We start from the raw sequence: 15,052 nt of genomic DNA on the forward strand, positions 1-15,052 counted from the left end.
AGCATATTTTCAAAATATAAGCAGTTCTTTCAACAATGTGACCTCTATGTACGTGTTGGTTTTGCAACCCTATATGGGCATTTCAGCACATTTAAGCAAAGGTGACAGGACAAATGAAACTGTCTCACTGCAGCAAGCAGTTGTATGACTGTTGCATACAGTGAACAAGAAACATTGTCACCCACAGGGTTGCGAATGACAAACCCAATGAATTTGTGCCAAACACACACATGCAACACAGTTTGCCCTTCGTTTCCTTTTTATTTGCTCCTGAACAAGGTGTACTCTTTACCGTTATGTAGTCATGGCTCTTTCAGTAAACTCTTCCAAGTTATTGAGGGAGGTCTCCTTAAAGATGACTTGATTGCCTAAACAGACCATGTGGCAATGATAACTTATTGCATTAATATACATCTGGAGGGCTGGAAGGTACTGGGAATATATCTATCTATTAAAAAAATGACACAGGGAAAATACACCACAGGACTTAAAACAGCACCACTCAGCATCGTTTTCAGTCTATGTACATTTAAGTGAATCAGATCAGACTAAGAGTAAATTTTGACATAAGTTTCCTTGGCATTCCTAAAGGGGCTTTTGCTTGGTCACAGTGACTGTGGCGTTTCATTGTGCAATAAAATGATTCATTCATGGTTAAAAAAAAAATGGCATGGGGACAGAATTTTTTAAAAGGTTTTAAAGGTTATTTTTTTCTTCTGACTCCTTAAACTGGAATGTGCTTCAGAACTCTGCTCATCTGTAAGCCAACATTTGTTTTAAGAATTTTTATTGTCTCTCTTTCTCTCCCCATTTCTCCCACTCCCTCTATTCTGCAGATCTACACTGACTGGGCAAATCACTATCTAGCAAAATCTGGCCACAAGCGGCTGATCAAGGACTTGCAACAGGACATTGCAGATGGAGTTCTGCTAGCAGAAATCATCCAGATCATTGGTAAGTTCTGTGCTCTGAGCCACAGCATGATCTGACTTCTGGCTCAGGAAGGAAAAGGCAATAGAAGTAGAGCCAGCTTGACTGTAAGATGGGCACCAAATAGAGAGCTGTGACTTGGCCTCCAATTTCTCACATATTTGTGTGTGTGTGTGTGTGTGTGTGTGTGTGTGTGTGTGTGTGTGTGTCTGCTCCACCATTCTTTTAAGGGCCAGAAAACTGTTTCACACACTTGGCATTGTTTGAAATGAATGCTTCATTAAGCCATATGTCTCCAATGTGTGCATTTTATTAGCTGGAGTGGTTTATACTTTCTGAGATGCCTTGAAACTGTATCCTGATCCCACAAAGACAATTGTGGACGATTTCATGTCAGCAGTCATTTGGCAGGGGCTGGAGAATTGGTAGCAACCTCCTTTTTCACTTCCCCTTTGCATGATTTGTGCACAGGGAAGGAACTGCTGTTAACAAGGCAGATTGTTACTGTGTAGGGTTTCAGTGTGCTTAGAGCAAAGTTCAGGATCTGCAAAATTCTTGTATGTCTGTTTACTTTCTCCTTTGTGGTCACATAGTTTACTCTGACTTTTTTTTTTAACCCTCACTGTTTTCCTTCAGCAAATGAAAAGGTTGAAGATATCAATGGCTGTCCTCGAAGCCAGTCTCAAATGGTAAGAATAAATCAGATTTTTGTGTTATGATGTCACATCTGAGCTTTACTGGATTGTGTACTACTGGCTATTCATTTTTACTTTATGTTGATTATGCTGTGCATATTTCCTTTGGCTTTTAGAAAACGTAGACTTGGTTTGTTATCTTTGGATAGAAGCAAGTTCAGGGTATAAGGGAGCTGAACTAGAAAACGCCATTAGCACTGACTATTAGATTAATTATGAATGTATTTATTTCAACTTATTTCTATGTTACTCAGATTTATATGGATACTTTCAATTCCAAAGCTGCTTTAAAGACAGAAAACAGCAGTACCAATTTTGAGTGGAGTCTTTGTGTCTGGACTACTGGTTTGAAATAAGGCGTTTGCCAACTCTTAATGAATATAAATAGCCTTTCTGCTTGTCCACAATGAAGTCCAGTTAAATAGTCTGACTTACAAATTTAAGAAGTATCTCTTGAGACATGTGTAACCTTCTGCTGGAAGAGACTGAGCTAAAACCAGCAAGTACTTGAAAGTCAGCATATATCCCAAGGCAATTAGTTTCCCATCCAGAAGTGGGACTTAAATTTTGTACTCTTTATTGATTAGCAGTGTCTGTGGCTATAAAGAGAATTCACTGCAGTGTAGGATGTTGTGGAAATAACACATGGAGTCTCCCTTTCCCCAGATCCCTCAGTTAATTTTCTCCCCACTTGTTGTTGTGTGTGTGTGTTTTTAATGACATTTGTAGAGGATTGTTTTAATTGCTTAGCGGCATAATGACACTGTATGTTTTAGCTGCTAATCATACTTTGGGTAAAATCTCTGCTAGATAGATGAGAAAGGAGCCTGCTAACATTCAGTGTGACACAGGAGGCTGAAGATACTAAAATTAACTCTTCATTGACAAGCTGCTTGCTGGGGCAAAACTAAGCAGCAGGTGTTGGTGTTGATCATCTAAGAGAAAGATGGCTAATTCAAGTTGAGATAACAACTTTTGTGTGTTTCTGCCATTAAGAAACAAAAACAAGTAGTGAAACGTTAAATTCAGAATCTTGTTACATAAACATTGCAGTTAAGTTCACTCCTATATGGCACTAGGCAGCTTACATGAAAAGTGAAGAAATGTCTGGGAAATAGTAATACAGGCCAGCAAGGAAGGGACAAGAAGGAATACCATATCTTTCTAATTCCTGTACATGTCTGCTCAGAAGTCAGCTCCACTGAGTTTAATGGGACATTCCCAGATTGCAGCCTAAAAGTAATCTGACCTATTCCAGGCAGCTCTTAGTGCCATCAGCCATAGTGAGTGTTGGTTCAGATTACTACTTCCACATAGTTTCACATGATATCTTGCTTATGTGACATCCCTGTGGTCCCAGAGCTTCCAAGGGACAAAAATGATCTCTGGATGGGTTGACGCCCCCATCCAAGGAGTGAAAGACTCTTTCTAGACAAGCTGCTAAATAGCCATTTAGCTTTACATGGGGATGCTTTTTAAGAGCGTTTTGAAGCTGCAACTAGAGCAGAATGAAGCAGTGAGCCCGCTTCTGGATGTACAGTCTTGAAAGACCTTTATTGGTTGCTAAATCACTACTAAGTGGACATTAAGGTGTTAACGCTGACATATAATTCTATAAATGGCTTGGATCCCAGGTATCTGAACCCCCCCCCCTTCCCACATTAAACCTGTTTGGGTGATGAGATCTGCAGGATAAGATAAGATCTCATGCATCATCTGTGGTTTGATGAGAGGGCCTTCTCTGTGTTGGCCCCCAGCTTGGGAAATGACATTCTCCTCATTATGCACCTTACACCACCACTGAGTGCTTCTTTAAACAATTGGCCAATACAGGCCTTTGGTCAAGTGAATGTCTTCTCCTGCACTGCTCTTCTGTACTCTTCTGCTTTGTTAAATTTGTTACTGGTCAGTTTTGTGGGTTTTTACTGTGATATTTTTGAAACCTGTCATAGAAGCATTTGGTGAAAGGAAGGCAATAAATAAATGACTAGGTGTCTCTCTCCCCCCCCAAAACATATTGCATCAAGCAAATCTGCCTCTAGGATGAATAACCTTGTGGGGAAATAAGGGAACCCCTGAGAAGCTCCTACATATAAAATAACTGTGTCCATTATTTTCCCTTCTTCCTACCTCACCACTCTGTCTTCAATTTCCACATGGCAAGACAACCATGGAGACCCAGGTTCTGATTCCTAGTCATCTGTGAACCTCACTGAGTGATTATGGTCTTGTCGTGATCTCTCAAGCCTACCTCACAGGGTGATTGTGATGTGAAGATAAAGGGGGGGGGGGTGAGACGGGGATAACTATCTTAAAATGAAAAGAAACAGCTAAAAGAGATGTTGTGAAAATGGGCAGCTTTCAATTATGTCCATATAGACTAAGCAAACACACCTTATTACCGTGACAAAGAAACAACGTGACTTTGTATCATAATATTTTAATGTTTTTAACAGTTAGTCACCGAGTTGGCAAGAAGGGTGTAGGACCTTTGAGTTTTGCCCAGAATCTGGCTAGACATGTGAAACTGTGAACACAACATGGACAAAGTCAACCTATAAAGTAAACATGGCCTAGAGAGATCAACAGAGTCATGCTTAATTTCAGGGAATTTCCCCCAACGAGGGATCTGGTTAAAGGGAAGCTGAAGGAGAGAAAGGACATTCAAATCCTTTGGGAAAGCTTGGATGCAATTTCAAATGGAAGTACCTTGGACCAAATACTTGAGAGAATGATCAGGGAGAACAGGGCCAGGTGTGTAGTATGGTCCAACTGGAGCAAAGTGAGCCATACTCACCCTATCCTGCAAGCTTCATCTGATGCTACCTTCTGTCCTTGTCCCTGCAGTGTTCCTCAGAGCAGGATGAAGGCAAAAGTGGTTCAGCTCTCCCACTCCTAGTGGTAGACCTTGGTATCTCAGATTTCAGTGGTGTCCTGTGCAACCCTCCAAAACCAGCACACCTCACCTCTGGCCTTCCATCCGATGTCATAGCCGTGGTGCCTGGTACACCGCCCCAGAAGCTCTGCTCTCCTAGATCCACCTTTGCCAGTTCCCAGGAGAGTGCAACTCCCACAGTGAAGAGAGCCCCCAGGAGCCTTCTCTCTCTGTGAGACTCATGCACACAACATCCTTTTTCTGCTGGGGAATGGACTGGGGCAACAAATCCCAGCATCCCCCGTGTGCTTATGTCATATGGTACCCAATGAAGCGGAGGCTCACTAAGGGTCTTCTCCCTTTGTTGGAATAGCATGTATAGCATCATTTTCATGTTGGGGGTGCTGGGACTTGGAGTTGCAGTTGAATCCTCTCCAGTGGGATGATACCTGAAAGCTCCAATCATTCTCTCTGCCTGACTAAATGTAAGTTTTTTTCTCCCCTATCCCGAATGGAAAAGAGGATGCATAAATGGTGGTTTCAGGTATATTGTTGTTTGTTTTTATTAAATTTAAAGGATCTCAGTGTGGCAAATACATAATTTTTTTAAAAAATATATATGCTTTTTAGAAAGCCCACTTATTTTGAACAGTTAAAAAATTGGAAAAGCATTTACCGCTAATACTTTCAGGATTGCCAGGAAAAGTTCCTTTCAACCATCAAGTCTGGGTAAAGAGGAATGTTATTAAATGAACAACAGTAATGGGGGAGGCAGATTCACCTCACCAGCGAAGGCCAACCCAAAAACAGAACTACTAGTGAAAAGATCCTGTTATGGATCAGTGCCAACAGGGCAGTGGCCAATGCTGGCACAACCAACAGGGCAGGGGTGCCAACTTGAATGGTATTGTGGGGAGGGAGAGATAAGACCAGCCCCACATAATTGATCACAGTATATGGCTTGCACACATCACTTGAATGACAATGGCCACCAACTTTGGGGGAGCTGGCCCCTTCAGATATTTTGCTGAGGGAGGGGCAAACTCCTAGGAGTTTGCTGCTAGGCAGCAAGGCTTCTCCTGTCAATTATAAGGCATGAGGCGGTTTCTTAAGCACTTTTGAGGAATTTGTCTGTAGAATTATAGAATTGTAGAGTTGGAAGGGACCATGAATGTCATCTAGTCTAACCCCCTGCAATGCAGGAATCTAACTAAAGCATCCATGACAGGTGGCTTGCAATGTGTCTTTTAACCTTGCCCCCTTTTCAGAGCAGCACTTGTTGATTCCTTCACTCTTATCTCAAAAAGGTTTTCTCAGCTCTGAAAATGGTTCTCAAAAGAAAAGCAGCTAAAATGATATTGGGCTTAGGACAGAAGGATGAAGCGTATATGGCTTTTAGTTTATTAAAAAATACCTTTGAGAGGATCATGAAACTGGCTTATAACATGATGAGTGGAGGAGAGAGAGAATTTTTCTTCATTGTACTAAAACCAGGATACCCAATGAAATTGATTGTATGTATGTTCTGGACAGACAAAAGGAAATTACTATTTCACCCAGAGCATAGTTAGCTTATGGAATTCACTGCCACAAAATGTGATGGTGGCTTTAAAATATTAGACCTATATAATTTATTATAAAGCAAGGCTTTAACCAGTATAGTTAGTGGGTTGCCACTTTTAAAAACTTTTTAAATACTTTGTAGAACTCAGTAATCTTTGGAGAACAAGTTCCTTTGCTTTTTCAGACCTTCCCATAAAAGAAATAAATAAAAGAAAGCATCTTTTCCAGGCTGTATATTTAAAAGAGAGGGAATTCCAAGGATGTCATCTGTGTTTCTGGGCCTCTCCAGACTGCAGGTGTATTCTGCAATTGGTCCTTGATACATTGCATTAGTGGTAGACTCTGGTTCTACAATGCTTCTCCAGTGCCACAACATTGTTGCTGTCCAGAACAATTATGGTATAAAGAAATTAAGGGATTTCATCAGGAAGTGATGGGATATGCACTGATTGGAAATGAAGCAGTATGACTATCCCAACACTTTGCAGGCACAAAGAGTATTGAAAGCTGGATTGCATGTGACTGCCCTAATAGCATAATGAGCACAAATCATAATGAATGTGCAATAAAAAGGATATCTGCACTGCAGAAGAAGGTAGGATTTAGCTGTATCATTTATTATGAAATAGCCTGTCCCTATAGGCTGCAATTCCATACCCACCACCCAGAGGTATGGAAGCTCAATTTAACACAATAGGACTTATTTCTCAATAACAGGTGTGGAGAAGCTTTTTCAGCCCAAGGGCTGGATCCACAACTTGTATGTGGCCCATTTTTGACTGGTGGGTGGGATACTCACCTGTCAATCATGAGCAGGCATAGGCTTATTTCCAATCTTAGTACTGTGGTTCCACAGCACTGAGTCTGGAGATAAGCCTCTGATTGCTCTAAAATACAGTAGACATAGGTTTATCTTCGGTCTTAGCACTGTGGGGTCCTAGTGCTAAGACCAGAGATTAAAAGCTGTTGGCTTTTATCACCACAGAATAAGTCAGCAGACAGACCAGGATGGTAAAAGGCAGCATACCCCAAAAGTATTTAATATTGTGACCACCCATGAAAGTGAACGATCTTCTCTTAAGTTTGGCCCAGTTAAATTTTAATGGGAAATTGTTCTGATTTAATAGCTTTCAGGCAATGGGTTTGGAGGAGTGGGAGAGAAATAAGAAAACAAAAACGTATAGAGCAATTTAATATGCAACATTACTTTTAAATTCTTTATTTTTTTAATGGTCAATAATTAGAATCTTAGTTTTCTGTGAAACATTTCAAAATCTGGAAATTGTTAAAAGTTCTAGCAAGGCCTCTAGGCAGCCAGTCTGCTTCTTATTAAAGGGATGTTGTCAAGGCTAGCAGTCAGGTTAGTCATCGTTGTACAACTTTGTTTTTAAAAGGAAATGTTTAGCTTCAGATTAGTCAAATCTTCAAAGCCCTGCAGATTAAATGTGAAATCTATAAATATTCTTATGATATTGATGATGCCTTTCTGAAAAGTGCTAACTTATACCAACAAAGAAATTGCAAGAAGTTCTGAAGATTAAAAAGCCTATTTTACCTCATGGCAGGCAGGGGAGAAGCCCAAGGCATTTGCTGCATGGGGTTAGAGGACAAGATGGCTCCCCTCAAATTTCGTGAACAAAAGCCAACAGGACTGGCATTTAAATCTTTCTTTAAAACTGGAGACGGGACAGAATGTTCCACTGTATCTGAGAACAGCAGGCTAGCTTAGGTGGTACCAGATAGCCCACATAGGCAGCTCTCTCCTCATTTTTTTTGGCATCTGTCTTTCTCGGGAGACAATGGAGTGTAATTCTGGGGGTGAAGTCAAACTGCTAGAGAATCACAGTGGCTGCTGTGGGTGCAGAGACTGGTAGCTCATTGCTGCTGCCTACTGTGTTGTTTTTGCTGTGTTAGCAGCACCAAAGTGACCTCTCTGGGGCACAAGCCTGGGCAGTGTGTATGGATGTCCCGGGATGCCTACATGACAAGACCCCATCCTCGGCATCACTGATGTGGTCCAAAGGAAAGCAGAGCAATATGTTTAGTACCAACTTGGCTGCAGGTGTCGCCGGAGGAAGTGTACAAGGCACCATCCAACCATCTTAGGGACTCCGCTCCAGAATTGTGTAGAGTTTACTCCTTAGCCTTTTCTTCTCCCTAAGATATCCTGCAAGACAGCAGAGGTTAAGGATCTGGCTTGACTGCACTGGCTACCAATTAGTTTCTGGGGCCAAATCAAAGTGCTAGTTTTGACCTATAAAGCCTTAAACTGCTTAGGACCGCAATACCTCAAGGACTGCCTCTTCCCATTTGAACCGACCCAAGAGATCTGGAGAGTGACAACATGAGAATGGGCCTTTTCTGTGTTTGCTCCCCATTTCTGGGGTGCTTTCCTCAGGGAGCTTTGGCTGGTGCCTTCATTGCATATCTTTAGGTGAAGTATTTCTCTTTAACCTGGTTCTAGTTACAGGTAGGTAGCCGTGTTGGTCTGAGTCGAAGCAAAATAAAAAAATTCCTTCAGTAGCACCTTAAAGACCAACTAAGTTTTTATTTTGGTATGAGCTTTCGTGTGCATGCACACTTCTTCAGATACACTTGAAACAGAAGAGTCAGACCCTTATGTATATACAGAGGGTGGTGGGGGTGGGTGGGAATGGGTGATGGGCTGATGGGAGTGGTAAACCTGGTGTTCAACTGATTAACATTATATGGCTTTAAAATGTGTTTGAGGAGGTGGGGGGTTATTGGTTTGTTTTTGCTTTAACATGTATATTTTGTATCCTCCTTTTGTATTTTTATGTTGTGAACTGCCTTGGTGTCTTTAGATGAAGGACAGTATACAAATTTAATAAATAATAGTAATATAATTTACATACATTGCTAGTGAATTGGGCCTGTATTGGTTGCCTTGCTTTGCCTTGCATTGTTGGTATTGTGATTTAATAAAATTGGCATGCCTTGTAACAAAAATACAGCAAACTATTCACAATTATACAGTTTGTTTTCTGAATGTGTTTATCTGAGCACAAAAGTATGCTATAATCAAACTCTGTTAGTTTGCCTTGTAAACATACAAAGACAGTAGTTGACTCTTGGAAATATTCTAGGCACACCTGTTTGTTGCAGGAATGAATAAATTTCTTTCAGGGTAACAGAAGGATTAGAAAAATATGTTGGATTCATCAAAGTCTATTTATATGATCGTTTGAAAGGAAACGTTTTAGCATGCTAAAGATACAAAGAATGTACAGAATGCTACCCACCACTTAAAATAACATCAATAGCAATATTATATAAACTTCCCCCCTTCAATGTGTATTATTAAACTGAAATTCAGAACCAAGTGTAAGCTGGACTTGGGATGAATGATACAACGATACGTCTCTATACAGCTGTGAAACAAATAGCTACCGTATTCCCAAGGAACAGAAATCAGGGTTTTGACTTGACTTGCAATTTATCCGCCTAGACCTTAAGAGGCCTGACGCATAAGAAACAAAATACATGAAGCAGCAGGCACCAAACAACTCAGGTTTATTCAAATAAGATATATTTCTACATGAATGCTGGTTTAAGCACTTCCACTTTCTCTGTTGGCAGTAGGAACAAACAGGAACAACCCACCACCAACAACATAGAAGAGAGAAGCTTAGAGGCTAAGCAGCAGTAACTGTAATGCCCTCTAGTGCATTCATGGCACAGCACCGTTCCATCATTCCACCCTCTTCTGCAATTTCCTTTAGAACACAGGCTTCTGAGTCAAGAAGAGCAGTGTTTCAATTCCTGGAATCTCCTGGTAGGGCTGGGAAAGTCTTCAGTCTGAAATTCTGTCTGTGTAGAACAGGGGTAGTCAACCTTTTTATACCTACCACCCACTAATGCATCTTTATTGATGGTAAAATTTCCTTACCGCCCACCAGCACTCGATGGAAGGAGGATTCAGCTCGTGCCCTAGAACCCCCCACCGCCCACCTAGAATCCTGAAACACCCACTAGTGGGCGGTAGGGACCAGGTTGACAACCCCTGGTGTAGAATATCGAGCTGGATAAACCAATAGTCTGAATGAGTATTAAGGCAGCTTGCAGTGTGCCATATTGTGCTAACCTCTTGTTCCCCCGGAGGTCAGTGCAAGGATTCCTGCTGGTGCAATGAGAATTTCCCCTCCTCCCCTTGCGTGCTCCATGCTGTCCCCAGATTTGCTCTGGAGGATTGGGGGATTCCGCTACCAGAAGAGATTTAGGGGATGCTTCAGATCGTGGAACCACATTGTCTAATTGTGAGTTAGACTGAAATGAAATTTCCAAAATTGGCACCTGGTCTCACTTTTTTCCTTTCCTTTTTTTCCTTTTTAAAACCAGCAATTTTAAATGTTTCTCTATCCTTGGACATATAACTCCTCACCACCACCAACCACAACAACTAATAGTGTTGGGCTTTCCATCAAGTAGGGCATTCTAAGTTCTGTTAGCAAACTGTGACATTTCACAGCAGTATCTATTCATCTTTGCAGCCTGGCCTTGGGATAGCATTTAATCTCTTGTTCAGCATCATTTCCTCAGAAAGCCTGTCCAGAAGGAGTTCTGCATACCTGGTGTTATTTGTTTCTAAGCAGAAATATTTCACCAACATATCATGCATAGCTGTCATTTGTATACCTGCTTCCTTGTTACTTGGTCATGCTGAGTTTTAGGTTTATGTACTGCAAATACTCAAAAATACATAACCTTGTCTGGAAACCTGACTGACTTAGCAAACTTTATAAGCTGATAACATGCACCCAGGAGGCCTACATAAGAATGAGGGGGGGAATCTCATTGATGTAGTGAGTGCTTACAATGGTTGACTGGCTTGCTGATCACAACTTCATAAATGAATGCTGCTTTTTTTAAGAAGAAAAAAAGAAAGAAGAAGCATTATTGTAGGGTGGAAGTTGTATATATAATGTTTTTGTTTTTTGGATGTCTTGTCCAGCATCCAAGCTCTTCATTAATCTTTGGAGCTTTTAAATCTACTTTTGGCAATAGATGCAAAAACACAGAAACATAACAAATCTATCTTTTAATCGTTAATCGTTGTCACATTGCCTTAGAAGTGTCCCTCATTTCTTTAAATAAAATACTTCTCTAAGCGTGCTTAGGATTCTGGGCACTCACCAGTCTAATTTCTTTAGTATAGGCTTGAGAATCTGGCAGATTGTCATATTTATGGAACTGATTAATCTCAAGGAAAGGAAGGGATAATATATAGTTGTATTAGTCATCATTAATTATCCTATGTACATGCTATAATTCATTATGTTTGGAAGCAGAGAAGGTGCAATCTGCCAGAGGAAGGAGATGAAAGCAACTCTTAGTAATATGAAAATCAATGATAAAGAATATACATTTTTAAGATAAGCCAGTGGTGAGTTTCTATCCAACAACTGAATTATTCATGTAAATTTATTTACTTGCAATTACTGGATAATGACATACGCTCAAACTAAATTCTGATTTACAATTTTTCTTTTGTAAAATATTAAGATACTGTATGAAATACTCACCTTGTATTCCATTCAAGCACCTCAAAAGGGGGAAATTAACCTTTTGCTTCACAGGGATGAATTCAGAATGTACATGGCTAATATTTTTACATAATGGGGAAATCTATAGGTAGTAAACAACTTGTTGTCTTCCTAATTGCCTATTGTCTTTCTAATTACCTATTAGTAGGTCGGCAGTTTGAATTCCTGTGACAAGGGTGAGCTCCTGTTGTTTGGTCCCAGCTTCTGCCCACCTAGCAGTTCAAAACCACGCCAAGTGCAAGTAGATAAATAGGTACTGCTCCGGCAGAAAGGTAAATGCCATTTCCATGCACAGCTCTGGTTCGCCAGAAGCCGCTTAGTCATGTGGTCACATGAGCCAGAAGCTGTCTGCGGACAAATGTCAGCTCTCTCGGCCTATAGAGCGAGATGAGCACGCAACCCCAGAGTCGTCCGTGACTGGACCTAACGGTCAAGGGTACCTTTACCTTTACCTTTATGGTCAGATTCAATAAGGTTGCTGCATCTAATCTCTTCCAGCCATAGTCCTAACCCCTTGAACAAATATAACAATCTTCTATATTTATACTACAACTATTAAGTTCTTTTTTAAAAGAAATAAACTGGCTCCCAAAAGAATATTAAACCTTCAATCTAAATTCCAAATTCCTTCATATTTCTCTCAAAGTTTTAGGCTCATAGCACCCTCAGCTCTCACTAGTAAACTTAGTGGGAAAGAGCTGTGATGAACATAGTACTCCTGTCTCTCATAACAGGTACTTAACTTTTTTGTGAGTCTCAACCCTATTTGCCTTTTAAAATTTCCTTTGGGTACATTGGGCCTTCCTTCCTTTTTTATATTGTTTTAGTTCCTTGCTTTAGTTACAGCCCTTTCTGAACTTTTCACATGCACATTTTATTCAGTACTTGTAAGATTTGTAGCTTTAATGTTGCATAAGCCACAATTCTCGTAATATTTGCTTTGCTCACAGCAGTTTATCACAGAATTCAGTGAGATTACAGAGGATGGATTTGCCGATCCCAGGATAGAGATGCATTGGCAGGGGCGTAGGAAGATAGGAGCGGTGGGGGCGGGCCACCCTGAGTGGCGCAATCCCAGGGGCGCCATCGCAGCTGCCCGCCCTGCCCCTGTGCACGGCATGCCCCACCCCCAAAACGCGTGCTGCGCTCTGCCCCAGAACACATGCCATGTCCCTGGGGGCAGCGTGCCTGCTCTCCACCTCCGGTGGTGGAGCATGAAGCTCTGCCGCTGTGCATAGGTACATTGTAGGACTGATTTATTTATTTTAAATGGAGCATATTGTCTATATGAGATTTGTTGTTTTGTGTTATGTTGACACAGTGACTATCCTGCCTTATGTAAAACCCAACAATATAGACAAGTAAGGAAGTAAAACTGTACTGAATACTACATTAACCCTATAATTTGCTCCTTTATTAAACATTGATTTCAGAGACCCATTCGAGCTCTGATTGAAACAGTATGGAGAGCTTAGAAGCTGGCTAAAGTCTATTGGAACTTCTGCAACTGCAAAATTTAAATTATTTTCATCTGCTTGTAAGTTTGAATAAAATGTGTTTAGGGCTGCTGGGGTCTGAGTTCAAAGAATAATTGTGGTTTGCCAAGGCAAAAGAGAAGGTTATTAAACCAGTGTTTATGTACACAATGAAAGCTTAAAAGTGGTTAAACTTTGAAGTGTTTTTTTTAATTATTACTGAGTGGAAATGAAAGTGAAAAATAACCCCAATAATTTATTACCCAGTGTCATGTTGGATCTTCTAACAGCATTTATGTAGCACATTTCAAGCATTCAATGTAGTTCTTATACATTATCTTGGTGATCTTTACAAGAGACTGTTAGGGCAGGTCACTGTGGTTATCATCATGTTGCTACCGAGGCCTGAGAGCAAAAAGGATTAGTGGTTTGCTTTTGATGAAATGGTGAATTCATGGCCGGGGTGGGATTTGAACTGAGTTCTACCTGTTAAGCTTCACTAGCTTGCTTTATTCAGCAAATGCAGATATAATAACACCATGGACATGTGTAAGTCTTTATACTGTTATACATGACTTCACACTCAAGAATCTAGAAACAGTTAACAAATTGTTCAAAAAGGATTAATTAATCTGCTTTTTCTTGCCCCTTCTATTATTGTGTCAGCAACCTGCTGCAAAAAAAACCCCTGTATTATTCGGTAACCATATGTGCAATAAAAGGCAATTTTGTTTTTGAATAAATTGATGCTTAACACAGGAAATATGTTCACAGAAGTGCCCAAACTTCTTCACAGAGCTTTCTTTTTCTTTGCAACCAGCTCTGCAAATAGCAATGATGCCGTTAATTAATGTGCAGAAGTATTTCTTCATATAAATGAAGATACTCATAGCAAGTTCAGTTTTGATTTTTTTTTAAAAAAAACCAACAACACCAATTTTGTGCTTATACAATTATCTCCGGTAAATATCATTTAACATGCTATCAAATGACACTTCAGACTTTGCAGGCAGCAGAGTAATTTTGAATTCTGCATATTTATTTCAGTGAAGTTAGCCCAGATTTATATGAAAGTGTCATTAAAAATATAGACCAATGTGTTTATTTTAATGTGTTAGCTATTATATTATTTACATTTTGTTGGTCTTAGCAAAATATACTTGGGGGAGATGTTTTCACCCTTGCCCTGACGGATGATAGTTGTCCTTTGGATGCTGTTTCACATCCTACATGAAGAACTACTTTGATAAATGTTTGTTTTTCATTGCAGTAACTTAGCGTGTTTTCCCCAGCATAAAATATAGCCTTCTAGACTTTTGGCATACAGTTTACTCTGAGCTTTGGGGATGGAGGGAATAGCCCAAGTGTTAAAAGGAGCTTCTGGTGGAGGATTGGATTGATTTGTGGGGCGGGGATTCTATAAGAAAATAATATTTGTTTCTTCATCATTTCCCTATGAAATAGCGCTGTGCTTCACAAATATGTAAGTTGATAAACTGTCACACCAATGGTAGATAAGCCTAGAATAAACCTGGAACTTTATGAAAAATTGTGTCCTCTTCAAGGAGGGCATGTGTTGCGGTGTGATCACGAAGACTGACCTCACCGTTCGTGTGGGTGGGATTGTTTAGTCAGCCACAACAACCCAATTGGGTCCCTCGGTTGCTGGGGTAATTCTGGCCAATGGGGCTGAGAGAATTTGCAGCCGGGGAACCTATTTATACCATTGTGTTGAGCTTCCTCTTAGTGCCTCGTGCACCGGTTCACCCGCCCACTCTCCCTATATTTAGGGTCTTGCTATGACCTTGCTATGCCGTCGTGGGTCGTGGGTCGTCTGCTTTTGGAGCAGGGGCCCAGTAGGAATTTTCCCATTTGACTGATTGGCTGGTGCCACTTGGGTTTTGCCTGCTGTGTAGCAAATCGTCACTTTGTAAGGTTTGGCGGTTAGGC

At 40.6% G+C, this 15,052-nt stretch overlaps 1 protein-coding gene across 8 annotated transcripts in view; it reads left to right on the plus strand.

The window, feature by feature from the left end:
* NAV3 (neuron navigator 3) overlaps positions 1-15,052 on the plus strand; it is a 463,204-nt gene that overhangs the window by 274,964 nt on the left and 173,188 nt on the right. For all 8 annotated transcript variants that reach the window (XM_035127692.2, XM_035127685.2, XM_035127687.2 and 5 more), the window contains 2 exons: positions 837-954; positions 1,567-1,619. In XM_035127692.2, coding sequence (XP_034983583.2) covers positions 837-954; positions 1,567-1,619 — 171 coding nt within the window. The remainder of the gene's footprint in view (positions 1-836; positions 955-1,566; positions 1,620-15,052) is intronic.

The sequence above is a fragment of the Zootoca vivipara genome, chromosome 10 (assembly GCF_963506605.1).
Source record: "Zootoca vivipara chromosome 10, rZooViv1.1, whole genome shotgun sequence".
In the NCBI taxonomy this organism is placed as follows: domain Eukaryota; kingdom Metazoa; phylum Chordata; class Lepidosauria; order Squamata; family Lacertidae; genus Zootoca; species Zootoca vivipara.